This window comes from Manihot esculenta, chromosome 11 (assembly GCF_001659605.2).
Source record: "Manihot esculenta cultivar AM560-2 chromosome 11, M.esculenta_v8, whole genome shotgun sequence".
In the NCBI taxonomy this organism is placed as follows: Eukaryota; Viridiplantae; Streptophyta; class Magnoliopsida; order Malpighiales; family Euphorbiaceae; genus Manihot; species Manihot esculenta.
Genome location: NC_035171.2, coordinates 5,038,815 through 5,065,757, shown reverse-complemented (window position 1 = coordinate 5,065,757; position 26,943 = coordinate 5,038,815). Strand labels below are relative to the sequence as shown.

The 26,943-nt window shown below is 35.5% G+C and overlaps 2 protein-coding genes across 13 annotated transcripts; one reads left to right on the top strand and one right to left on the bottom strand.

The window, feature by feature from the left end:
* The first annotated feature begins 611 nt into the window (after positions 1-611).
* Positions 612-24,118, top strand: LOC110625548 (regulator of telomere elongation helicase 1 homolog). Of its 12 annotated transcripts, none has more exons than XM_043961921.1 (24): positions 613-790; positions 1,203-1,459; positions 1,772-1,920; positions 2,556-2,637; positions 2,736-2,883; positions 3,062-3,218; positions 3,431-3,714; positions 4,062-4,107; positions 10,368-10,509; positions 10,571-10,749; positions 10,853-10,944; positions 16,145-16,243; positions 16,341-16,409; positions 18,537-18,623; positions 19,730-19,789; positions 19,873-20,003; positions 20,246-20,303; positions 20,383-20,485; positions 20,791-20,858; positions 20,963-21,565; positions 22,158-22,239; positions 22,519-22,601; positions 23,500-23,616; positions 23,706-24,118. In XM_043961921.1, exons 1-23 carry the CDS (start codon positions 689-691, stop codon positions 23,506-23,508), a joined length of 3,090 nt encoding a protein of 1,029 aa, XP_043817856.1. In that variant the 5' UTR covers positions 613-688; the 3' UTR covers positions 23,509-23,616; positions 23,706-24,118. The 12 variants fall into 12 exon arrangements, with proteins under 12 accessions (XP_043817849.1, XP_043817857.1, XP_043817856.1 ...); XM_043961920.1 differs by having other exon boundaries at positions 23,495-23,610; XM_043961918.1 differs by having other exon boundaries at positions 22,158-22,303; positions 23,706-24,117.
* An 885-nt stretch (positions 24,119-25,003) lies between these two features.
* On the bottom strand, positions 25,004-26,332 carry LOC110627173 (transcription repressor OFP14). Its single transcript, XM_021773437.2, has one exon. It carries the CDS (start codon positions 26,206-26,208, stop codon positions 25,330-25,332), a length of 879 nt encoding a protein of 292 aa, XP_021629129.1. The 5' UTR covers positions 26,209-26,332; the 3' UTR covers positions 25,004-25,329.
* Positions 26,333-26,943: the final 611 nt, after the last annotated feature.

The following is a 26,943-nucleotide window of genomic DNA, read 5'->3' as shown; positions in this document are numbered from 1 at the left end:
ATAAGGACGTTTTAATAGGTTTCTGAAAATACAGGGACTGACTTGTTAATAATGGCAATACCCAGGGACTAAATCGTAAATTACCCATCTTTCAATTAGGCCGGTCCAGCTCTTTCGGCCCTAAGGACAGACCTCCCTTGGGTTTCAACCCTAATCTCACTCTCCAACCCAGTTCGGGGAAGAAAAAGTAGTCAGTCCGTCCGCTCGGTGGGTCCATCCGCATGCGTGTCAGGGAAAAATTAAATAACCGTTAAGCATAAAACAGATATATGATATTCTCGTATGTCCGTATCAGTAGTGCAGAGACAGGTGGCGTAATGACAGTGAAACCATTACACGTCACTGACAGACGAAGGAAAAATATTCTTCTCAAACTAAGTTTAAACAACCCTCTGTTTTGTGAATCTCATATCATCGTAAAATATTTTAATTTAATGATCTCAAATAAAAATGGATTAATGAATTTTCTAATAATTCAAGATAGATAATAATTTTAATTGAATATATAAAATGTGTTAAAAACGAATTGAAACGACGGCGGTTTGACCCAATTTCGATGGCGGGAAAAATCATCACTCTCTAGGGTTTTATTTTCTCCCCCTCATTTTCTTTTTATTTGAAGACTCATAAGCTTTCCCAGGATTTTTCTTTCACTTTCTCTGAATTCAAACGGAATAAGAAAAAGAAAATGCCAACGTACAAGATTAGGGGAATCGACGTCGACTTCCCCTTCGAGGCCTATGATTGCCAGCTCGTTTACATGGAAAAAGTCATCCAGTCTCTTCAGAGCGTGAGTTCATAAAACAAGTGTCATTTCTTGTTCTCCTCGAGCTATCGTTCCCATGCCGTGGGATAAAAATATCAAAATTTGATTACTAATGAAATTTGTTTCATAATTTTCAGTATATCATCGTTACGCTCGTCATTTGATTTGTTTCGTTTCTGAAACCGAGTCACAATTGTTAGTTTTTCAAAACTGTTTTGTTGGATGAGTGAAATTGGCTTTGATGTACCTTATATATAGTTCCTGCGTATGGCTTGTTGGTATGTAGTTCTACGAGAATCATGTTGTTTTAGCTCCTTATTGAATTTGACTTTGACATGCTTTGCAATTTAATAAACTAAACTAAATTCTGGGAGTCTATAGTATCAACATTGAATTATCTGACACTTAGTGCTGTTGTGCATTTATGACGTGGTAGAAATGTAATGCACTCTTGGAGAGTCCTACTGGGACTGGGAAAACTTTGTGCCTTCTTTGTGCAACATTGGCTTGGAGGAAAAGTCTTGGTCCATTCTCAATTGGGAAGATTGAAAGGAATGGTCGGACTGCAGGAAACAAATCTGATGATATGCCATTGAACTCCGAGGATAATGGCCTTCCTACTATAGTGTATACTTCTCGTACTCACAGCCAGCTTCGGCAAGTTATTCAAGAGTTGAAGAGATCAAGCTACAGGTTGGATTTCATTTCCTGTCTCATTTCTTATTTAGAATTAGGCTTTCAGGATGGGATGGTACCTTAAATGTCCTTAATGTGATTTTCTTGTTCCACAGAATTTGTCCATCATATTCATGTTATAAATTGTTTTTTTATTTTTTTCTTTTCCTCTCATGATAAGAGCACTTAACTATGGGGGAAAAGTAACAATCGCTATCTGAAGGGAACTTTTGGATTTGAATGTAATAGCCTCATACCATGACCAGCCCAACAAACTGATCTGTTGTTGAGTTCAGATCTTCAATTTGTTTAAATTTTGTCACTTTGCAGGCCGAAAATGGTAATATTAGGATCACGGGAGCAGTTATGCATTCATGATGAAATCAGTTTAATACGTGGAAAAGCACAGACAAATGCCTGCCATTTTGTTTGCAGAAAGCGGGGAAAGAGTCAATGCACTCATTATGCTCGTGTTGGAGGTATTTTATGTGTGCATTTCTGCTGATTTGTTTAGATATTTCTGTAAGTATTCTTGTGGTCTTATAACCATATACACACCATTTTGTTCGAGAGCATATTTGTTTCCCATTTTATGTGAATTGAGTTGTCAAAAATTTGCAGTATATTATACAGTATGAAAATTTTTGAGGGTGCATCGAATTAGCATATCATTCTGGAGTTTGCTGAGGATTTCAAGCTTGGATTTGGTATTTTGATTCAGAAATCTGAAGTTTGTAGCACTATATGGGTTTACTAATGCTTCTATTCTATGCTGTTATGCTCTAGTTCTCTCTCCATTGCATGCATAGAATTCTTATCTTCCCCGTCTGAGTGCTACTAAACTTTCTAGTTAAATGCCTAGATGATAAAAACTCATGAGATTTGTTTAACAAAATGATTCCTGGCAAGGTTTTTGATACGGGTGATGTTGCCCTAGTGACTAAGTTCAAAATTCAGCCTGATAAGGATTTATTTAAAGCATATGGCATTATGGTTTCTGGATTGGAACTCCTTATCCTTTGCAATGAATGTATTAAAAAATTGTATCTGTTCATGTAATAATTATTTCAACAAAATCTGACTGTTCTTGCTGCATTTTCTGCTTCCATTGTAGACTATGTGCGGCTTAATCCCCATCTTGGAGATGAACCTGTTGACATAGAGGATTTGGTTAATATTGGAAAAAGATTTGGACCGTAGGTTCTATTACTGCTATTGTTTTCATTATACTGTGTTAGTTGTAAAATCAATTGCTATTGGTGTGGTGTTTATGTATGACTACTAATGCTTGTAGGTGCCCTTATTATGTTTCAAAGGAGCTCCACAAGGTGGTGGATATTCTATTTGCACCTTATAATTATCTTATTGATCGTAGCTATAGAAGATCTCTTAAAATTGATTGGGAGAACTGTATACTGATATTTGATGAAGCTCACAACTTGGTAAGTCAAAAGAGCTGAAAATTGTCATCTAGAAAAATAAATTGGCTCCTGATTCTTTCGAAACAATAATTATTGATTTTAAGCGAGCTCACTTATTTCAGAAGCTAAATAATTTTCTGGTTGGAACTTGTCTTTTAATTATATGAGGCTAGATGCTAATCGGATGCAAAAAATGCAGGAAAGCTTATGTGCAGATGCAGCTTCTTTTGACTTATCTTCTGGGCTTCTGACAGCTTGCATTTCTGAAGCAAAATCCTGTATTGATCTTTCTGTAGCGAGAAGAGAAGAATCCAATGATAAATCAGGAAATCCAGATAATTTTGCTATTCTTAAAGGTATGTATTCAATTGTCATATTGAGAGTATGTCACAGTTTTGTTTCTCTACAACAATGTCTAGTTGTCTACTGCATGCACAATGTTTTTTCTCATTATTATATGCAGCATAGGTTAGAAGCTCTTCAGCAATTTTTCTGGCAACTCTGGTTTTTGTCTTTTTCATACTTTATAATGTCATCCTTCTTTGAGTGTGGGTATTCTTTTTTCCAGCAATTCTATTGAAACTTGAGAAGCGGATTGCTGAGGTGCCTATTGGATCCAAGGAATTGGGATTCACAAAGCCTGGGCCTTACATTTATGAACTATTGGCTGATCTTAATATCACTCATGAAACTGCTTCAAAGCTCACTGGTATAATTGAGGAAGCTGCTCTGCTTCTTGAGGAAGATAAGCAGCGTAGAGCAAATGGCACAGTCTGCAGGCTGGAAAGCATTGGCAATATCCTCAAAATTATTTTTAGGGAAAAGGACAATGCTCATGCAAATTTCTATCGTGTAAGCTTGTTATTCAGTAAGCTGTTCAAAGAATTTAATGATTTATAATGTGGATGTAGCTGAACCATAACAGTTATTCTTGGCACTACAATATTTTTTTTTCCAAAAAACATATTTCAAGATTTTTTGTACGAGTAATTGCCGCTAAGCTGTTACTAAAGACCTGTATGAGTTTTTATTGGTTGATATGTGGTAGAACTTGCTGATTTTTAATATCCTTTCATGTAGTATGTGCACATTGGACTAGAGATGAGATTTATATTGCCCGTACCTCTATCAAAATAGATGCTATTACTTTGTTTTCTTTATAAGTTGTGATTTGACACTTTTGTCTCTGTTCATTTTAGGTTCATGTTCAAGAGGTTGAGGCCAGTGCTTCTGATGCCTTAAAAGGTGATTTCAAAGCAAAATTGTAGTATTTTTTTTTTATCAAGAACGTCTTCCTTGTATTCTTATTTGTGTTGGTTTGACTTACCAATGTTATCAACTTTGTTTTTTGTTAAATAAAATATTTTCACACATGTTGCATACATTAAACAAGATATACTTTCTTAGAAGTTTTGTTGAAGAATTTTGGGGAAGGTTAGAGTATTCTTGTATTTCACTCTTAATTTTTACAATTTGTTTACATGACTATTTATACACAAAATTATATCTAAACAGAAAGCAAATAATCAAATAATAATTACAGAGATAATTAAGGGTCCTAATCAAATTAAATCATATCCTTAGAATCAGCAAATAAGTCAACACTCCCCCTCAAGTTGGTACAAGGATGTCGCACATGCCCAACTTACAAATCAAATTATGGTAGATCTTATTGTTGAGCTCTTTAGTAAACACATCCGCAAGTTGCCCAATAGAAGTCACATGAACCAAGTTCAAGACACTGTCCGTTAATTTTTTCATTAATGAAGTGCCGATCAATCTAAATGTACTTCGTCCGGTCATGTTGGACTGGATTTTTTGCTATACTGATAGCAGCTTTGTTGTCATAATACAAAGTTATCTTATCTCTCTCGGGTAACCTCAACTCCTCTAATAACTTCTGCAACCATAAAAGTTCACACATACCTTAGGCCATTGCTCTGTATTTTGCTTCAGCACTTGACCAAGCAACAACATTTTATTTTTTGCTCCTCCAGGTGACAAGGTTTCTTCCCACAACTGTGCAGTAGCCAGAGATGGATCTCCTATCATTAAGAGATCCTGTCAAATTCGCATCTGTAAAAGCTTAAACTCAGAGGTGACCATGTTTGGAGTAAAGAAGTCATTTTCCTGACACAGACTTTAGATATCTCAAGATGCAAAATACAGTTCAGGAGGGTCATACATGAATTGGTTGACTAAGCTAACAACATAGGCTATATCCGATCGAGTGTGTGAGAGATAAATCAACCTTCCTACCAACCTCTAATATTTTCCAATATCTACATACTTACCAGTTCCTGCTTTCAGCTTGTGATTACTTTCAATAAGAGATTCTGTTGGTTTACACAGTTTTTTCCAAAGGATCCGAAATGTACTTTCTTTGGGAGATGAAGATTCTTTTTTCTGATCTAGCTACCTCAATACCTAGGAAATATTACAGCTTTCCTAATCTTTGATTTCAAATTCTTGAGCCAACAACCTTTTTAGTTGAGCCATTTCCTCTTTGTCATCACCTATCGCCACTATATCATCAACATACACAATAAGAAGGGTGATCTTATTCTTGTGATGTTTGATAAATAGAGTGTGATCAACATTGCTCTGTTGGTAACCAAAGGACATCATGGCTCTACTAAACTTATCAAACCAAGCTCTGGGAGATTGTTCTAGCTCATTCAAAGGCTTTTTTAACATGCACACCTTTCCTCGTGTCTTCTCATCAACGAACCCGGAAGGGATTTTCATGAACACTTCTTCCTTTAAATCTCTATGGAGGAAAGCATTCTTCATATCAAACAGTTGCAAGTCTCAGTCCAAGTTGGCTGTGCAAGATAATAGGACTCTTATTGAGTTCTTTTTTGTAATTGGGGCAAATGTCTCTTGATAATCTATCCCATAGATTTGGGTGAATCATTTAGCAACCAATTTGGCCTTAAACTGTTCAATTGTGCCATCAGCTTTGTGTTTCACTGTGAACACCCATTTACAGCCAATGAGTTTCTTCCCAGGTGGGAGAGTGACAAGCTGTCAGGTCTCATTTTTAGCCAATGCTTTCATCTCTTCAATCATTGCTCCCTTCCATTTAGGATCTGTAAGAACTTCCTTCCAATCCTGCGGAATAGACACATAGGAAATAGATAAGGCAAAGGGTCTATAGGAGGGAGACAAGGATTCATAAGAAATAAAGTTAGAAATAAAATGTTTAGTACAAGATCTGACCCCTTTTCTTTGTGTAATAGGTTTGTCTAAGTAATTTAAGCATTCAAGTGTTGTGAGTAACTCACCAGAAGAAGATTCTTGACTCTGAGTAGACTGGATAATGGCTTCTTCTGTCTTGACTCTCCTCAAATACCTCATCAAATCTGGCTTGTCCAAACGTTTAATTTTCTCTCCCTGATTGGACATCTCTCTCTATCTACTAGAACTCAAACTCTGTAGCTGAACCATATCATTCAGAATCACTTAATTCGGGATCACCTCTTCTTGCTCATTATTCTCCCACTAAAGATGTGAGTGGGTGGTACTGAAATAGGGTTCAGTTTCTCGAAAAGTAACATCTATACTGACAAAGTATTTCCTAGATAGAGGGTGATAACAGTTGTATCCCTTTTGTGTCGGAGAATACCCAACAAATACATATTTAGGGTCCTTGGGGTCCAACTTCTCTGCCGTCCTAGTGTGGACAAAGCAAACACACCCAAATATTTTTGGTGGAACAATGTATGAATTCGTCCCTTGTAGAACCTCCAAAGGACTCATAAAGTCAAAGGCCTTGAGGGGCATTCTATTGATAAGATAAGTAGATACAAGGACTGCATCTCCTCAATATGCTTTAGATAGATTCATGGTGAACATAAGAGATCGAGCTACCTCTAATAGATGTCTATTTTTTCTTTTAGCAACGCCATTTTGAGCACTAGTATAAGGACAACTAGTTTGGTGTACTATCCCATTATTTTCCAAATAAGCAGAAAAACTAATATCCATATATTTCTTCCATTGTGAGTTCTCAAAATTTTCACTTTAGTATCATATTGAGTACAAATAATCTTATGAAAGGATTAAAAACAAGAAAAGATTTTACTTTTAGCTTTAATGAAATAGACCCAAGTCATTCGAGTACAACAATCAATAAAAGTGACAAACTATCGATTACTAGATAAGGAGACAGTTTGAATAGGCTCCCAAACATCAGAATGAATAGTTAAAGGAATTTGGCTTTTATTATGACTCAAAGGATAGGAGATTCTAGTGTGCTTAACATACTCACATGCATCACAAAATAAAGAACCAAACTGAGTTTTAGCAAATAAATTAGGATAAAATTTTTCTAAGATAAAAAATGATGGATGCCTTAACCGTCTGTGCTACTGTATTATTTCTTGATTGACATCCTTATTTTCTCTAAAACAGGCTTGAGATATCGGAGAACTTTGATCACCTTCCAACATATTTAAGCCATCATGCAGCTTACCATTGCCAATCCTCTTCCCTGTGCGAAGATTTTGAATAACACAATGATCAGGAAAGAATTCAATTTTACAGTTAAGAGTATTGGTGATAGCGCTAAGAGATAAAAGCTTGACAGGAAAGCAGGGAACATGAAGGACATATGATAATTTAATATTGGGTGTGCAAATAACAGAACCTGTTCCGGATATGAGAGTAAAAAAGCCATCAGCAATTCTGACACTATGTTTAATTATAGAAGGAAAATAATTGAGAAAGCCTTTAGAAAAGTCTGTCATGTGTCTATTCGCACCGGAATCAATAATCCATGAAACATTATCAGGAGAGGAAGCATTACATGACTTACAAAGTTAGATGTGGCATCGGAGGACGAAGAGGTGTCAATATGAGACATAAGGCATTTGAGATTCTGAATTTCATTAGGGGAAAGAAACTCAGTCGCTATTGTCTTTAACTACTTCACAGTTTTTGCTAAATTAGCTTGAGTTTTGGAGGTACCTCGTTTCCTACCACAGCCTCTAGTGGGACAACCATATAACTTCCAACAAGTCTCCTTGGTATGCCTCGGTTTCCCACAATAGTCACAGCGTAGGTGATCTTTCTTAGAATTAGGAGGCTGCGATATGCTCAAACTAGTAGTCAACCCATCCTTTTCAACTGGTGTAGCATAGAGCATAGCATGTCAACGACTTTCATCTTGTTGAACATGGGCGTGGGCCTCTTCTAGAAAAGGAAAAGGATTTCTTCTTAACACTTGGACTCGAATTGGATCATGTTCGTTATTCAACCCTGCAAGAAAATCATAGACCAGCTCCTTTTCAGTCATTCTACGAATCGCATCTCTAGTGCAATCTGTCTGGAATTCTTGATAGTAATCAAGTTCCTGCCATAAGCCACATAACTCAGAATTAAATTGAGAGATAGTCATTTCTCCTTGTTTAATACCACGGATTTTATTATGAATATTATAAATTTGGGCATTATTCCCAATCTTGGAATAAGTTAAGGATAAGGCCTTTCATATTTTTGCAGCAATATCAATTAACAAATAGGACTTAGAGATATGAGGTTGCATAGAGTTAAGTAACCATGTCATAACAAGACAATTATCTGAGTCCCATTGAGGAAAATCTGGATCACTCTCATCCGGTTGCTTCTTATTACCAGACAAGACCTTGACCAAGCAAGATAATTGGTTCCATCAAGTTTTATGGGGCTCATTTAGGAAGGATTATCAGAGTTAGGAATCGAGACTCTTTTACCTTCTGCCATGGTAAAGACAAATGAACCGTGAAAGAATAGGGGTACCCAAGGTTGTACACACAAGAGAGCCCAACCGAATCACCAAAAGACCGGGTAGGGCGCGGGAAAGCTGGAAAGACGGTCCGAATCGTCGCCAGAGGGCGAAACAACGTCAAGCGATGTATCACGCATTGGGAAGGGAAGGCGCGTGAGCCTCACGCGTGGGCTTTTTCGGTGTCGGAGGTAGCGGTTGGGCCGGCGATGGTCCGGCGATTCCCTTGGTGCCGGCGGCGAGAGGTGGAAAGGCTCCTAGATGGGTTAGTACCAAAAAGGTAGATCTAGAGTTTTGAATTCCTAGAGAGGAAAAAATTGAATTTAAACCCTAAAATTAGGAAAAAGCTCTGATACCATGAAGAATTTTGGGAAAGTATTTTTGTATTTCACTATTAATCTTTATAATTGGTTTACATGACTATTTATACACAAAAAATTATATCTAAACAGGAAGCAAATAATCAAATAATAATTACAAAGATCATTAAGGATCCTAATCAAATCAAATCATATCACTAGAATCAACTAAAATCAGCAAATAAGTCAACACTTGTAAAAGAAATAATCTTGAAGAATGTTATTGATTTACCTCTTATAAAAAGGTGCCAGACTTGGTTTCCTAGACTTAGAAGTTAGAACATTACTTGATAATGGAATAGTTGTTATGATTCATGAAACAAAGCAGTTTAATGGCATTAGTGGCAGCATAGTGGAGAGCGCTAGCAGATTTGGTTATTATGGAGTACAAGTAATAAGGTAGTTGTTAAATTTGGGTCATGTCTAACTCACCCCAAAAGCTAGCTCAAGTAGAGGAGTGCTTATGGCCTATATAAGGGGCATATTACCCCTTTCCACAACCGATGTGGGATTCAACACATCCCCTCACGCCCAGAATTTTACTGGTGCGTGACATATTTATAGGAGGCCCAATATCGGATGGGAGGCTCTGATACAATGTTAAATTTGGGTTAGGCCTAACTCACCCCAAAAGCTAGCTCAAGAGGAGGAATGCCTATGGCCTATATAAGGGGCACATTACCCCTTTCCACAACCGATGTGGGATTCAACAGTAGTGATTTTCAAAATCAATTGTTATTTGAAAAATGCAACAAAGGCCTCAAGTTCAACTTGCCTGGGGCATTGGCTACTTGTGCATGTAGTTTGAAAATGGTCATGTGCATACTTCTATCAAATGGTGAAATAGTTTGACTAAGCATTATGCTTGCGCTCTGGTAAATTGTTATACAAGCATTGTTTATTGGACTAGGATAGAGGGGAAGTAGAGAGTCAGGTCTCCATATGATCTTCATGTCCCTTTTTTGAGGATACTTAGTTGATAGGTTGCAAATTGCAGTCAACTTTAGCATAAGAACTATTGTAATTAAGATTTGGCTTGCAGGCCCTGCAACAACTCCATCTCAGTTATCTACTGCAAAAAATAACAAAATTTTCCATATTTAGAGTTAGAGCCTTAAAATTTTCTAGGTTTTGAAGGATCTTTGTGATATTTAGAGATTATGCATAAAACTAATATTGCTCGTGCATAATTATATTCTGCTATTTCTTTTTCAGTCTGAATGTGTTTTATGACAAAAACTTTATTCTTGTATATTTGCTTATTATAATAAAAATAGAATGACTAGAGTGCTATTCAAATAGACCAGTTCAGCATTGTTTTTAAACATATGCTTTCCTGTTGAAAGGCTGGTTATATGCATCCATATTTTGATGTGCAGGTAAGACTTCTAGAATGCTCAGCTGGTGGTGCTTTAATCCTGGTGTTGCCATGGAAGAGTTCTCCCGTATGGGTGTTGGCTCCATTATACTGACATCTGGAACATTATCTCCCATGGAGTCGTTTGCACAAGAGTTGAAATTGTAAGTCTCTTTTTGCACGTTATATGTGTGATACTGAAACAACTTACCAATATCTAAATAGAGAATTTGGGGCTTGCTACCTCAGAAATTTCCCTATTCGACTGGAAAATCCTCATGTCATATCCTCAAATCAGATGTGGGCTGGTGTTGTGCCAGCTGGCCCTTCTGGCCGTCCCTTCAACTCATCTTACAGAAATCGTGATTCAATAGAATACAAACAAGAGCTTGGGAATGCTATTGGTACGTACACAATTGTGTACAGCATTACAATGTTAGTATCACAGTTATTTTATCTGAATTTTATTTGAGTGATTGTTGGATTTCATGAATTTTTATGTTCCAGTTAATTTTGCTCGAATTGTACCTGATGGATTGCTTGTGTTCTTTCCATCTTACTACCTTCTGGACCAATGCATTGGTTGCTGGAAGAATGAGGTAAGGCATCAAGCTTGATTAGTTGTGATGCAAAATCTCTTTCATGTTATTTTGTATGTATCCATTCTGTTTGGAAAAATCATGGGACAGAATTCAGTTTAGTTCTATTGATAGAATTCTTTTCAGTTATTTAATGATAGATGTCATATGTGTGGGATAATTCTTACTTAGAATGATAAAATTCAACTGAATTTTGGTGTTTGGAATAATTGAAAACTGAATTGGATTTATGTAATTTCCCATACTACCCCTAATTGTATTTCAAGGGTGTTTTCTGTTTCCATTGATAGGCCCCGCAGCCCTTAAATTGAATAAATTGAAATCTTGCTGTAGAGAGTAATATTTCTTGTGTCTTCCAATAGAGATTACAATATATTTATATATAAAAGACCTATCTAAAAAGGATAGGAAATCCTTTTATCAAGTCTATAATCATGCAATTCCTAAAATCAAGCAACTAACAAATCTATCCATATTTACTTCCTATGTCAACATATCTACTTTCTATAACACTCTCTCTCAAGTTGGAGCATTGATATTAATCATGTCCAACTTGTTATATATAATCAACTTGAGTCCCATTTAGAGTTTTAGTGAAAATATTCTCTAATTGTTCTCCAATTCTGATATGTCTTGTTGAGATTATCTTTTGTTAGACTTTTTCACAAATAAAATGACAGTCGATCTCAATATATTCGGTCCTCTCATGAAATATTAGCAGGCACTGAATTTGTGAACTCAACCTCTTCTAACAGTTGATGCACCCATAAGACTTCATATATGGCTTGTGCCATAGTTCGATATTCAGATTCAGCACTAGAACGAGAGATCACGTTTTGTTTCTTACTTCTCCATAAGATGAGGTTACCTCCTACAAAAATATCCGATGGTTGACCTCCTATCAATCTTTGAACTTGCCCAATCGAACATGCTCAATCAGTATTAGAAAAACATTCAATGTTTGAGTGCCCATGGTTATAATAGAAGAGACCACGTCTTGAAACCCCTTTTAAGTAGCAAAGAATTTGTCCCAAAGCATCCCACTGAGCAATAGTAGGAGAAGAGATAAAGTGACTTACAACACTCACTGAATATGCGGATGAGTCACCGTCAAATAATTTAGCTTACCAATTAATCTTCTATATATTTTAGGATCTGCAAATGACTCACTGTCTTCTGTGATAAGTTGAAGATTAGGGGTCATTAGTGCACTATAAAACTTAGCAGCCAATTTTCCTGTTCCATCAACAAATCAAGAACATATTTTCTTTGAGATAAGAAAATGCATTTTTTACATTGTATAATTTTAATGCTTAAAAAAATCTTTCAAAGAGTCTAAATTCTTTGTATGAAACTGTGTTTTGAGAAATTCTTTTAGAGATATAATATCAGCAACATCACTTCTTGTGATAACAATATCATTCATATATACTACAAGCAGAATTACTCTACTATCATAATTTCTATAAAACACTGAGTGATCGCACTCACTCATTTGCATATCAAACTGTTGGACTATCTCGCTAATTCTGCCAAACCATGCCTGAGGGCTATGTTTCAAGCCATAAAGGGATTTTCAAAGTCTAAAAACCTTGCCTATCTCTGTCTTAGCAACAAAACTAGGTTATTCAATATAAACTTCCTCTTAAAGTCACCATGGAGAAAAACATTTTTCATATCCAGTTGATGCAAAGGCCAATCATGTGTAGTTGCCGAGGAAATAAATAATCGAATAAATGTAAGCTTGGCAACTGGAGAGAAGGTATCACAATAGTCAACTCCATAAGTTTGAGTTTAACCTTTGGCCACTAAACGGGCCTTGAGGTGAGTAATATATCATACTTTCACCGCAGACACCCCTTACATCCAATAGCCCGCTTTCCTGGGGACAAGGACACAAACTCTCAAGTACCATTAGTGTTTATGGCCATCATTTACTCTAGCTTCACAACACGCCAACCGGGATGACACACCAACTAGGATGGGATAAAGTCTCAAAAATAGTTTTGGGGACTGAAATAGAATCTAAAGTAGTGGAGCAAGAGTCCTTTAGGCGTTTGGAATAAACATGAAGAATGGGATGGTGACCTAACACGAGTGGAAGGTGTAGAAAGATTCTGAGGGTAAAATAAAGAGCGGACAATGTATACCAAGAGGTCATTTTCCTCCCCCAGCATGTCATAAACACATGATGGTGGAAAGAACGGAGTGGACTAAAAAAATATTATATGAGCAGACACAAAGTATCGATTAACATCAGGAGAAAAATAACGACACCCTTTTTGAAGCTGAGAGTAGCCAAGAAAGGCACATTTGAGTGATTTGAGATCCAATTTACCTGTGGACTAACATCACGAATAAAACAAGTACACTCAAAAGGTACGTGGTTCAATTGGAAATAAAGATTTAGTGAGAAAAATATTATAAGGGATATCACCATGAAGAACAGAGAAGGGCATGTGATTGATAAAAAAAAAGCAGCGGACAGAGTATCAACCCAAAAACATTTAGGGACTTTCATTTAAAATAAGAGAGTTTTGACTACTTCAAGAAGATGTCGATTTTTTCATTCGGTATCCCAATTTTGTGAAAGTGTATCAGCACAGGAGGAAGACGGATGAAGAATTCCATTTTGTGATAATTAAGATTGAAATTCCCTAAAATGATATTTTTTAGTATTATCACTTTGCAATATTCGAATAGCAATATTGAATTGAGTTTGGATTTTAGTATAGAAGGCACAAAAAGTAGAGAATAATTCCGAATGACTCTGCATTATAAATAACAAAGTAGTGCGAGAGAAATCATCAATAAAAATAACAAAGTACTTAAAGCCAAACTTAGACACAATAGGACAAAGACCCTAAGCATTTGAATGTACTAACTCAAAGAGCACGAAGCCCATTTATTGGCTCGAGACACTGTAGGTAAACGATGATATTTGACAAATTGACACGACTCACAATTTAAAACAGATAAAGATTGAAACTGTAGACATAACTTCTTTAAAGCAAAGAGAGAAGGATGCTCCAACCGACAGTGAACATCGAAAAGAGTTAAACTCGTGGAACATGTAAGAGATCTAGGTTTTTTTTTATCTAGGATGTAAAAACCCTTTGACTCACGTCTTCTACCAATAATTTGCTTCGTCAAAAGATTTTGAAACACACAATGATCAGGAAAGAATGAGATAAAACAATTTAGTGCACGAGTGAATTTACTAACGAAAAGCAAATTAAAGGAGATTTAGGAAGGATAACAAAGAGGATACAGAAAAAGAAAGTACTAAGTTGACATGTCCATAACCCATGACAGAAGATTTAAAGCCATCAGCAAGAATAATATAAGAAGATGATGTTTGAGACTTAAGATTGGATAAAAGGGTAGAATTACCTGACCCATGATCGGTAGCACCAGAATCAATAATCCATTTTGAGGATAAAGGCACAAGTCATGCAGTAGAGTTACCTGACTCAACAATTGCAGTGATAGGAGAATTAGAGGATTTCAGAGATGTCTGGTATTGAGTTAATTGTGCAAACTCATCTGCAGATATCAAAATGCCCTAATCAGGAGAAGCCTCAATTGCTATGTGCGCCATTTGTGAGCGCTGATTTTCATTCCTTCAGGCATGTCTTCTTAGTGTGTTCAGGTTCACGACAGTAGTAATAAATGATTCTACCATAGTCAGAAGTAGGAACCGGTTCCCTATGACGCTGAGATCCTTTACTACCATTAAAATCTCCCCTGTTCCCACTTCTGTTATTCTGTTTGCCATTGTCATTGTGGCTAACAAGAGCACTAGTGGTGTGTAGAGGAACTGGATAGGAAGATTCTGTACGCAACATCCCGGTGAAAGCATCATATAACGATGATATTTCAGAGTGAGCAAGAATATAAGATTGTAACAACCATTTGCTCTCGTTGAGTTTGTTGAGTTTTCACATCTATGCTAAAAGGCATCAAGACATTAAGTTCCTCATAAACTTTTTTAAAATTCGTAAAATATGAGGTCAAAGTTATATCTTGTTTCTCAACTCGATAAAACGCCTTACACACCTCATAAATGCGAGAAATATTCTCTTTGACTGAGTATAAAAACTCAAGATAATCTATTAATTCTTTAATAAATTCACATTTTGGATCTGCAAAAATAATCGAGCATCATCTCTTATCCAATCTTTTCTATTATCATCCGTTGGAGGATTCTTGACAAGTGGATCATCCATTTCGATACTTCGTAAATAAATATGGATAGTTTTACTCCAATCCGAAAAATAGATCGATTTAATTTGTGTTCCATAATTTTAGTTATCATAGGAATCATATCAGTTTCGGTGTTTTTAATTTCAATCATGGAAATAGCCCGCCCAAATCAAAGGCAAGAAAAGGCATAAAAGAAAAAAAAAGATGTGAATAGTACCAGGTATGAACAATATCAATGTGAACAGTATCAAAATGTAATCCAATCCAAAAGCACCTCCATAAGACACCCAAAAGGCAAACTGACCACAGAACTGAAGAGAGGACTTTGAGGCGACACTGGCGATGGTGACCGGACCATAGGTGGACAAGGGACACGCCTCCACGCGCCGGCAAGTGGAACACTCTTTGGTCAGACAGTTGCTGGCTCTTCAAGGCAACATCGCTGGCTCTTCAAAGGCAACATCGCCGGCTCTTCAAGGTAGCATCGCCGGCTCTTTGGTGTCCTTCTTGGCTATAGGAGTGACCTAAAAGAACATGACAAATGGAGCCCTGAGTCTCCAAATAGAACAGAGGAAAAAAATTCAATTTTTTTCTTTGTCTAGAAGTCTGTGATACCATGTAGAGAATTAATATTTCTTGTATCTATTCCAATAGAGATTACAATATATTTATACATAAGAGACCTATCTAGAAAGAAAAGGAATCCTTTTATTAAGCCTATAATCATGCAATTCCTAAGTTTAAGTTATTAACAAATCTATTCATATTTACCTCCTATATCAACATATCTGCTTCATATAACACTTGCAAAATCACTACTTTTAAATGATTTCTAATTCTTGCAAAATGTCTTATCTCCCTCTCTTATCCATAAGATTTCATCACTTATAAAGAGGTTTCAAACATGAGAATTAAGCAAATTGAATTGAATTCTTTAATTTTCAGACTTATAGAACACACTTATCATTTTCTTTAATGTTTTTGATTGGTATAGAGCCTAGCAAGTTCAACAACAATTTGGGAAAGAATATGCAAACATAAGAAACCTGTTGTAGAACCTAGACAATCTTCACTGTTTCCTTTGGCAATTGAGGTAACTAATAGTATCTGCAAGTTCAGTTATCGTCAACATATTGTCATGTGTCATCACTTAGCATGTTCATTGGATAAATGAATTTGTGTTTGACTAGGATTATATGGCTAAGCTGAAGGATACCTCAACTTCTGGTGCTGTTTTTTTTGCGGTTTGTCGTGGCAAGGTATGTCTTTGTTTGCATTTTTGTTCAGCTCTTTCTTGTGGTGCTCAGGTGAACTTCTGTCCACTGCACTGGTTATGAAGAAGGGAAGATTAATTCCAACTATTTTTATTCTGCTACTGCTGGAGCTCTTCAATACCCTTCATGATGATGTGGTCTTTTTAAGATGCATATCATTGTGTAAGCATTCAAAGCAACTATTTACGATGAATAAGATATGAATCTAATAAAAAACCAGATATGTATCCAAAAACCAAAAAAGCTGGTCAATTCAGAAGTTCACTAACTAATCCGTGCTAAGGCATTGAAAATAAACACAAGATGTTTGTGTCACTTTTCTTTGGTAGAGCCTCTTGAATATCATGATGTCTAATTAATTCATGGCAACTTGCATAAAGATCAAGTAGAAATGCTGTAAAGAACCAGAAAACAAAGCTTGTTGAATTAGGAAGTCCTAGAGATTTTAGGACTACTTATTTTAGGAAAAAATATAGAAAGTAGTTTATTTTGTTTTTTGGTTTATGAGCCCTAATTGGGACTGAATCAGTGTCCTAAAATCCTAATGTAATTATGGTTACCAAACGCTGTAAATAAAGCTTAGTTCTCTACTTATATTTCACAGAAATTATTATGATTATTCATTATTGATTATTGATTTAAGCAATATAGTTGAGAATTAGTTTCTCTTCAAGTTTGAGAGTTTTCTTTTAATCTCTTCCAATCCTCCACATACCCAACAGGGCCTACGTCACTTTTGCTATCAATGGCTTTGAAAATCTTTACTCTGTATTTGCATCATTTGCTGGAATGACTTTTTTGGTGCTATGGATCATAAATTTAATTTGCAGTTTCATGTAATATAATTGGGGCTGTTGTAGCCACAATATATAATGGCCAACCCTTTCCAAAATGCAGGAAACTAGTAGTATAATTGATTAAATGAAGAGATCCAACTTACTAATAGACATGGATCATAAATTTAATTTGCAGTTGCATGTAATATAATTGGGGCTGTTGTAGCCACAACATGTAATGGCCAATCCTTTCCAAAATGCAGGAAACTAGTAGTATAATTGATTAAATAAAGAGATCCAACTTACTAATAGACATAAACACATTAAATAAAGACCTTAAATCAGTGACTTATATTCTTCATCAACAATTGTCTTGACTGACTAGCATTAATCAGAGTAAAGGACATAGTCTAACCTTAACTACCAATTGTCTTGACTAACTAGCTTTTATCAACAATTATTTAGTCTTAACAAATAAATTTTTAGTCCTTTACAGATGATTTTCTCCTGACCTCAATAAAATGTGGAACTATTTTAAATTGAGTTGAAGTAATACAAACCAGATAAAGGGATTTTTTTTTTTTTTTGAAAAAATGACAGTATTCGGTGGCTTGGGAAAGTGGGGCTGACCTGCTGCTGTCTCAAAAAATAAAAAAAAGCGCATGTTAGTGGCCTTTACATAACAGAAAGGCTACAGATAACAGCCACACCCGTTGCAAAAACTAAAAAGATTTTCCTTTTAAATAATGGGGTTAACTGTAGTGGTACCCCAAAAACTAGTATATAATTGCCTTTACATAACATAATGTCCTTTATTTAAAGCCATATTATGGGCAACTTCATCACGGATTGTACAATAATAAATATGCATTTAACAAAAGAAATTCAAGGCATCATGATTCATTTGATCATCTCTGTTAATGAATATGAGTTCATTGCATTCCCAGCTGCTTCTTATCTACTAAGCTCTCAGTTGCATCTTATCCACAAGCTTTATAAAACTATGACCTTAAATGAATTTTTTACCACCTGATAGTAAGTACAGTACTACAGAGTTTTAAGCTGCTAATTGATAAGTCTACAGCATGGCTGGTGTACATTTGCTGGTGGGTAGTGAGTACGAGTTATCTTGCAACTTCCTTGATCTTTCCTCAAATAATTTTCATTTCTTAAATTGTCATTGCTTGCTCTATATGCATCTATGGTTTTGAAAATGGTGTTTTGACTGCTAATGCTAATTATGTATGCTTCGACTTTTAACTTCATATATGTACCATGAAAATTAATCCCAGTCTCCAGGGTTGTCTGCCACAGTTGATTGTTACAAATTTTTCAGGTGAGTGAAGGATTGGATTTTGCTGATCATGCTGGAAGAGCCGTAGTGATCATTGGCATGCCTTTTCCCTCAAGGAGTGATCCTAAGGTTCGTTAATCTATTACCTTGCTTTTTCTTGGGGCTTTAGTATTAACTTGCCATCAAAATAATACCCAATAAACCATTATATGTTAATTTGGAAACATTATTAGGTTAAATTGCTGGAGTTCAAAATATGTTGCCTTGTTGGCCCACAAGACGCTATTTATCCATAACCATCATTATACTTGAGATAGCAGACATAGCAGAAACAAAAGTATAATAGGAAGGAGACAAACGATGGTAACTTACAAAACTATAAATGGGATGAGGATTTCGAGAAAAATGAATACCTTTTCGAAGAGTAAGAAGAGTAGTTGTTACTGTTGAAGGCATGACTGAAGTAGGTGATGATGGAACAGGAGGTGAGTCATTAGAAGTACCTGCGTCATGGAGAGAAATGTCATTGTTATTAGCAGATGGGTGAAACTGACGTGTGTAGACCTGAAGAGGTGGCATAGAATTGGGAGATGACGCAGGCAAAGGGGAGATAAGAGTCAGAGGTATAGGAAAAGCTCTAGGAACAAAGATTTTGTGTGCTGGACTAGATGAAAAGTAAGAAGAGGTTTCAAAAAAAGGTGATATTTGCAGACACAAAATATTTGTTAGTAGTAGGGTCATAGCATTTGTAATCTTTTTGAAGCCATGAATAGTCGAGAAAGACACATTTAACCGATTTGAGCTGGACACAAAATATTTGTTAGTAGTAATGTCATAGCATTTATAATCTTTTTGAAGTCGTGAATAGCTGAGAAAGACACATTTAACCGATTTGGGCTGGAGTTTGTCCTTGTCAAGAGTATGATCATGAATAAAGCGTATACATTCGAAAACACGTATCTCAACAATATCTAATTATTCACACAATCACTATAAATCTAGGCTATTTATGGAAAGTATCTCAACAATATATATTAAAAAATTTGATGTAGTTGCAGTTTTTTATTCTTAGATGCTACTTCACAAATTTGCTGGAGAAAAGAAGTAGGGGCACATTGCTTGGACTTGGTCTGTGTTTTCTGGAAATACTGCATAAAAAGATACCTGCACGTCCTTTTTATGCTGGTCCAAGACTGGCATATTTCATGAATACACATCTCATATTGTGTATGCAGGTTAGGTTAAAACGGGAGTTCTTGGATGAACAGTTGCACTTGCAACGGGATGCATGCAAGGTAATATGGAAGATATACATTAGGACATTCTTTTTGTGTATGTATACCTAAAGCTGCTGACTTTATTCCACTTATTCAATCAGATGCTGAAGTTGCAGATTCTAAGTGGAGAAGATTGGTACACTCAACAAGCATCGAGAGCTGTGAATCAGGCTGTTGGACGAGTAATTCGGCATCGCTATGATTATGGCGCAATTATTTTTTGTGATGAAAGGTTCTATCCTTTTCTTCCTTGAAATATGTGATATTAGTTTTTTCTGACCTTTCACTAAGATGTACATATATGACAAATCTTCAAATGGGTGGCCATAAGTTCTATTGTAGTTTTTCAGATTATAAATCATTTTCACAATTGCAGTTTGACATTAAAATTGTGGTTGTTGTGAACAGCATTGATCAGGATGATTGTGATTTATATTTTTATGGTTCTTGCTTGAACTTCTAAACATGTAACAGGTTCGTGAATTCAAATTCTCAGTCCCAAATATCACTTTGGATACAGCCTCATATCAAGGTACAAGGTGTAGAATTTTGAATATTAATTTTGTCCACAAAGCTTTTGCAATTGCAGTTACTCATTTCTGCTTTTTCAGTGTCACTTCAAATTTGGGGATGTGGTTTTTACTTTGAGTCGCTTCTTCCGAGATGGAGTACAGATTCCCACAAAGCTTAAGTCAATACAAAGTGAAGACATGGGTAAAATATCTCCTTGATAAATGATTTTCAAATTTATTGTCACTATGCTTTCTGCTAGTATAGTTTGAAAATATTTGGCAGTTTCCATTTGGCTTTGGTAATCTGCCCTACTAATGTGGACTTGGGTTCTCATAGACAAAACTAAAATTGTTTATTTCAACCAAAAATTAAATATGCTCGTAGCGGCTTCAACGTGGAAAGATATCTTATTCTTTTTCACAATTTAATCAAGTACTCCAATTTCCATTCCTTTTCTTTTATAGAAAAAACAGTTTATAGTATGACTTGAGAATGTATTGGTGCAGCAAGTGCCAGCGAGGTGAAAACTTCACAGCCTGCAGACAAATTTTACCTAGATGATTTTCTTAATTCGGTAACTTTTCACTTTTCCCATGCATGGTACATTTTGTTTTTGACCAGTATTTTTATTTTTCACGAACCTTTGAGTGTTCATATTTTTATCTGCAAACTGCACAGACAGGTCAGAGTTGCAATGGGAAATCGCTGTCTTCTTTGCTTGATGTTAGAAGAGGCAAAAGGCAATTGGAGGAGGTCCTTCCTGCTAATCGATCATCTCTCACTACTTTCAAGCAAAATCAAGATTCCAAATTGAAGTATTTGAGTGGTCTAATATGTAATGAGAAAACATCTCTAATGTGTGAGAGGAAAAATATACAACATCAGAATCAAGAGAGAATTGACTTAATTGGCAAATCTGTTTTGGATGAAATCCCAAACAGAGGAGTATTGCTACCATATACTGCAAAGAAGCGTAAAGGATGTAACTCAGAGCATGAATTAAAGGGACAGCTAGAAAATACTGAGTCGCACACATCTAGTGCCAAAAGGTCAAATTCAAATAACCCTTATTCCCCTTTTAGTTTGGTGATGAAACCAGAGAATCCACAGATTTCTGATAATGGAAGCAGACAAACTGCTCAAGTTGTTTCAGCATTCCCATGTAAAGATCATGGTATTGCAAAAGACTCAAAGTCCCTTGCTCAGAAAGGCAAAGTTGTTCAGCCTACTCTGGTACCTTGTAGTGATGAGGAAAAAAGAGGATCTGCATTTCTGACACAGGTAAACTGCTTTAACATATGAAGATTTTATAAATGTAGCATTATTTGGTTGGGAATTGTGAAGGAACTGCTGGAAAGAAAACTGTCATGTGTCCAGTTTCTAACATAAACATAGGCTGTTCAACATGTGAACCACAAAACAGATGAAGCTGTACCATAGTATATGGTTCTTTCACACAGCTTCTGCCATGACATTTTGCACTGGCTATGCTTAGATTTATATCAGCTCCACTTGCCTCTTTTCAGATATTAAATGTTGGGTTTTTGTTCTGACTTCACATATGTAGCTATGCCTTTGATTGGTTAAATACTGTATCAAAGCCTCTTAAATATATAGTTTTGAAAGATATTGTTGGAGTTTGTGTAAAAGTTACTTATTTAGGGTTATAAACGTCTTCTCCTACAACATCCTTAGGTTTACTTGCTGTGTCAATATGTTTTTCTGAGGGTGAATCTCCCATTATGCTTGGGTTGTCAGGACTATTTCTGCTGATCTCTTTCATTTTCTTGTGTCTTGCAGTAAGATATATAGGTAATTTAGATTAAACATTTTTAACTGATTATATTAACAATTTCTCTACTTTGTATCTCAGGTCAAAGAGAAACTTACATCAGCAGAATATAAAGAATTTGTGGGGTTTATGAAGGCGCTAAAGTCCAAAGCAATGAAGATAGGTAGTGTCCTAGAATCTATTGTGATATTATTTTCTGGACCAGATAGGCGTCCTCTTCTTAAAAGGTATGCAAGTGTTACATTAACCTTATACAGGGACTTGGTGGTTGTAAAATTTTACTTGGAAGTCTGGATCTGGTCTTCTTTATTTATTTATTTCTGCTTTTTATGTTATGATGACATTTTATTCCGAGAGCAATCTTTGATTGTATAATGTGGTGTTTGTTTCTTAGTAGCTGGTTCACAGCAGGATCTCACTCTACTTTTGTTTATATTAACAGATTCAAGGATTATATTCCTGCAAAGTATCATTCTTTATATGAGCACTATATTGAAGCAAATGATGAAACACTCAATAACCAAAGTAAGGAACTCTAGTCCTGTTGTAGACGTAAAAATCCAAAGTCAGAGAATGGTCCTATATTTGATTAATTTCGAGTATTATTCGTGTGGTAAGCATGTGATTTGGTTTCTTGGATTATACTTTTTGAATTAAAAAAGATAGTATTGGATGTGTACTTTCCAAGGTATAGATGATGAGCTATGATCATTATTTGAAGAATTGATATGATCAGTATGTTGATGTGGAAGTTGGGAACAAATTGTTTTCTTTATGCTGATTCTGCATCTGTGCTATTTCTTAGTTTTATATTTTGATAAAATATGTTGCTTTGCAACATGAATTAAGACTAAAAATGCAATTTCTTTGCCACAGTTGATGGTTCTTTTTGAAATTAGGGTGATGACTGATGAATGCAAGCAGTGTGTGGCTATAGCATGAAATTTAATTGCATTAAATTTAGCAGTGGATGAGGAAGTAATCAAGATGAATATAGGATGCTAGAATGTCGGCTTGAAGAGAATTTGGACATCTGGAAGATATGACAACACAAAGTCATGTGGGTGGGGTGGGGTGGGTTTTATTAGATCCTAGGTAGGTTCATAATCTATAGAGCAAGCGAAAGGATAGAAGGATTTTAGCAAATAATTTCGTGGGTTTCTTTGCAATTTGCATGCATATTTATATATAGATTATGTGATATTTAAATCCCTAAAGTGGCTTTGCACCCTTTTCCTTTAGGGTCGTGTTGGGCCTTTGGAGGTAGGCTTTTTTTATTATTATTATTTTTTTTCTATGTTTTGGTTCTATTGGCATATGGTAGTTCATAGAAGAGTCTGATTACAATTTATTTATTTCAAGTTCTTTGTCTTTGATACATGTCCAAGGAAAGTTGAATTTCACTTTCATTTGTATAGTGCAGCATGAATGATAGGAGAAACTGTACAACTGCATAAGCTAAAACTGCCAATTGAAGCAATTGAATTGTGCAAGCATTTTTTCTTACCAGAATCCAATATTCCTTGCGATTATGGTACTAGTAAGTGATTTTTTTTTTTTTTTGGATTCATTGAGATATTTGATTCCTTACTGGAATATTCAAGCACCTAATCGTTTACCCATTCCTAGGAAGCTCGACTCGAAGGCTTTTGGTGTTGTATGCTGTCCAGTCGGATCCCAAACGCATTCTTTTATTTTGGATTCCTTGGCTGATAAGGTATGCTTTCTGTACAAGGTTTTTGGCTTAAAAGCAAACAAGCTATGCTGACAGTCAAGTCCAGCACCTGTAATTGTGATGGAGAGGTTAAATGTCAAGACGGACTCCACCAGTGCTTCCTGGTTTGCTGGGTGGAAGACATATTTCGCTGAACAAATTTACCTTTGTATATAAGCTTTGAACACCCTTTTGAGCTGTGTTCAATTGTACTCAACAATTTTTTTTTTCTTCTTTTCCGTGTAATTAGTTTCAATTGTGGTTTAAACTCGATAATTTACAATAACCCAAATTTGGTTGAGCTAAAAATCGTTAAAGTTTCAGAAAAAAGAATTGCATGTAACATTAGTGTTTTTTTTTTGGATCTCATCTATCGGACTTCATTTATTCTGGGCTGAGGCTGGGCTCAAGAAAACAATACTGGTCCAAAGTCTATGAAACCTCCCTTTTATTTACTGATATAGCAACTCAAGTATTGATCCAGACACGCGGAGTAGGCTGAATTGACTAAGTTCAGGTCCAGCGAAAAGTAATACAGTCTGATGATGTGACGAGAGGAAGAATAGCAGGCCCATCGCAGCTTTGTTTGCATGCGCGCTGAAGAAATTAAATGGTCACCTGGAGTGGGGAGGGGCTCTAACACATTCGTATTCGTATGTATAGATTACGAACCTGAGTGACAGAGACATGTGACACTATAATATAGAAATCGTTAGACGTCACTAGCAATTAAAAGAAAAATGAATAAAAGGAGAGGAACAACTTCTTCTCCGGTTAAACTTAACACTCATACTGAAAATTTTATTCTCTGAATTTCAAATCATCACCCATTATTTGAGATGATTTATTTATAAAAAAACATATGCAAGATTTTAATTTTTTTAAAGTCTAAAAAATTAATTTTTTTAATTTTAAATAATAAAATTATTAAAAAATAAATTAATTATATTAAATTGTTATGAAATTTTTAATTTTAAACAGAAGGATAAAGAAAACGTTTTTAGCCCACCGATTCCTCGTTCGGATGCTCTAAAAGCTTTAAAAGCAGGGTATATGCAAAACAACAAACTTCTGTGTATTAAATGATCAATTAGGCCGTCTTTCAGTTCTGTTTAATGCTAATTCTCGGTATCTTCTTTGTCTCCTTTCTAATTTCCAATTGCAAGTTCATTGACCAGATGGATCTTGAAAACTACAGTATAATATATATTCATATGAAATTAGATGAAACTTGAAGGGGATTTTAATAAATAAATAAATAAAAACCCTCGTAAAACTTAACAAATTTAGACGATTGGTTTAGAATTGAGATAATAATCTCTTAATATATGCCATCCAGAATCACCTGCAGGGAACAAGCAACAGACAAACACCACCCCTAAGCATCCGCCATCTCTCACCAAATACCACAATATTACAAATCTCAATTCTTAAACTAAGTATTTTTGGTCTCGAAATTTACTGATCCACAAATAAATAATGCATATTGCATGTGAGGCCTAAGGCAGATGAGTCCAAAAACACAGCATAACCAAAATCTTACGTAACATTCCTCAATTTCCTCCTCCTGATCCTCTCCCTCGCAATTCTACAGCTCCTCCGTGACTTTGCCGGGATTTTGTATGAACGTTGACGCATATCCACAATAAGATCCACGAAAGCACTCAGTATGAACTTGTGTGATTTCTTGTCGTTTAAGTCCAAGTAACTGAATAGAAGCTCTTCCATGAAATCCCAGTCAATCTTTTCCTTCTGCTGTAATCTTGCTTTCACCATTTCTTGCATAGATTGTCGAAAGTCGTCATTTGGATTCTTAGAGTACTTTATTACTGTGATGCAGTCGTCGGGAAGAGCAACGTTTATGTTTTTTACGTCAGTGCTGTTAGAATTACATTTCTTTGTTGAGTCGATTATGGTATTGCTGTTCGAGCTTGAACTCGACTCTCCTTCTTCGGATGTGGCAGTCAGACTCAACCGAGCCTCCTCGATGAGCGAGCTGGACGAGCTGGCAGTAACAAAAAACCGGTGTGACCCACAAAGGTCCGGCGGTATGTCGAACAACCTAGGGGATTCATCATAATAAAATACCCCCAGAGGACTTTGAACTCGAGCACAATCTCCATCTTCTTCTTTTTCTTCACCTTGACCTCTCTTCGTTTGGCGATGACGATCTTCATCCTCGTTTTTGATATAAAGAGACTTAAAATTCTCAAAGAGGAAACGATCGATATCAGAGAGCGTCGCTGCACCGTCCCTGTTGCGTCCCTCGTTGAGGGTACGCTCAGTGGCAAAAGAAGGAGTCTTGGGGCTTTTGCAGCCTGAAAAAACCCAGTTTTTAGAAGAAGACATGGAAGGAGGAGTAGGGTTTTTGATCTTAGAGAGGCAAGCTTGGAGGGACTTTTGCAGTTTCTTTGGCATCTCCTAATGGAACTGAGGTTGCTCCTTTTGAAGGTTTTCTGCAAAAACAATGGATGATCATCATATATATATATAAATATATGATGGTGGTGATGTTGAGTTAATTAATTAAAGGCAGCTGCATGCGTTTCTTTAATCCTTTAAGTAATATAAATTTGGGGAAAAAGAAAAACAGAAGCCAATGACTTGCATTAATTTTCATTTAAGTGGGAGTTTTTGAATTAGTGTAAATTTAAATTAATTGAATAAGTAAATTTTAAATATAAAATAATTTTTTTTGTAAAAATACAATTATTTACAATTTATAAAAATAAGTTTTATAATATTAAATTAAATATTTCTGCTAAATTTTTTTAATGATTTAACACATTCATTTGGTATATTTTAATTAATATTGTGTAAAGTTTAATTCAAATATTTAATTTATCTATTATTATTCATATCATACATTGATTATAAGCTGCATATGTCAGAAAAAGATAAAAAAATAAAAAATAATTAATAACAAGTATTTAGTATTAATTTTTAATATTTTACCGATATTTAAAATTTAATTAAAAAATTAATATATGAAATAAATTTTATCGATGGAAATGTTGACGTCCAAACCGTTAGCTGTGTTAACTTGTTTTCGTATTTTTCTAACTTCACTTGCGTGTGGTATTAATATTAATTTGAAGCTGGAGCCCGGAGTTATTGAAATTCAAGTTATATTTTGGAGGTCGAGAAATAATT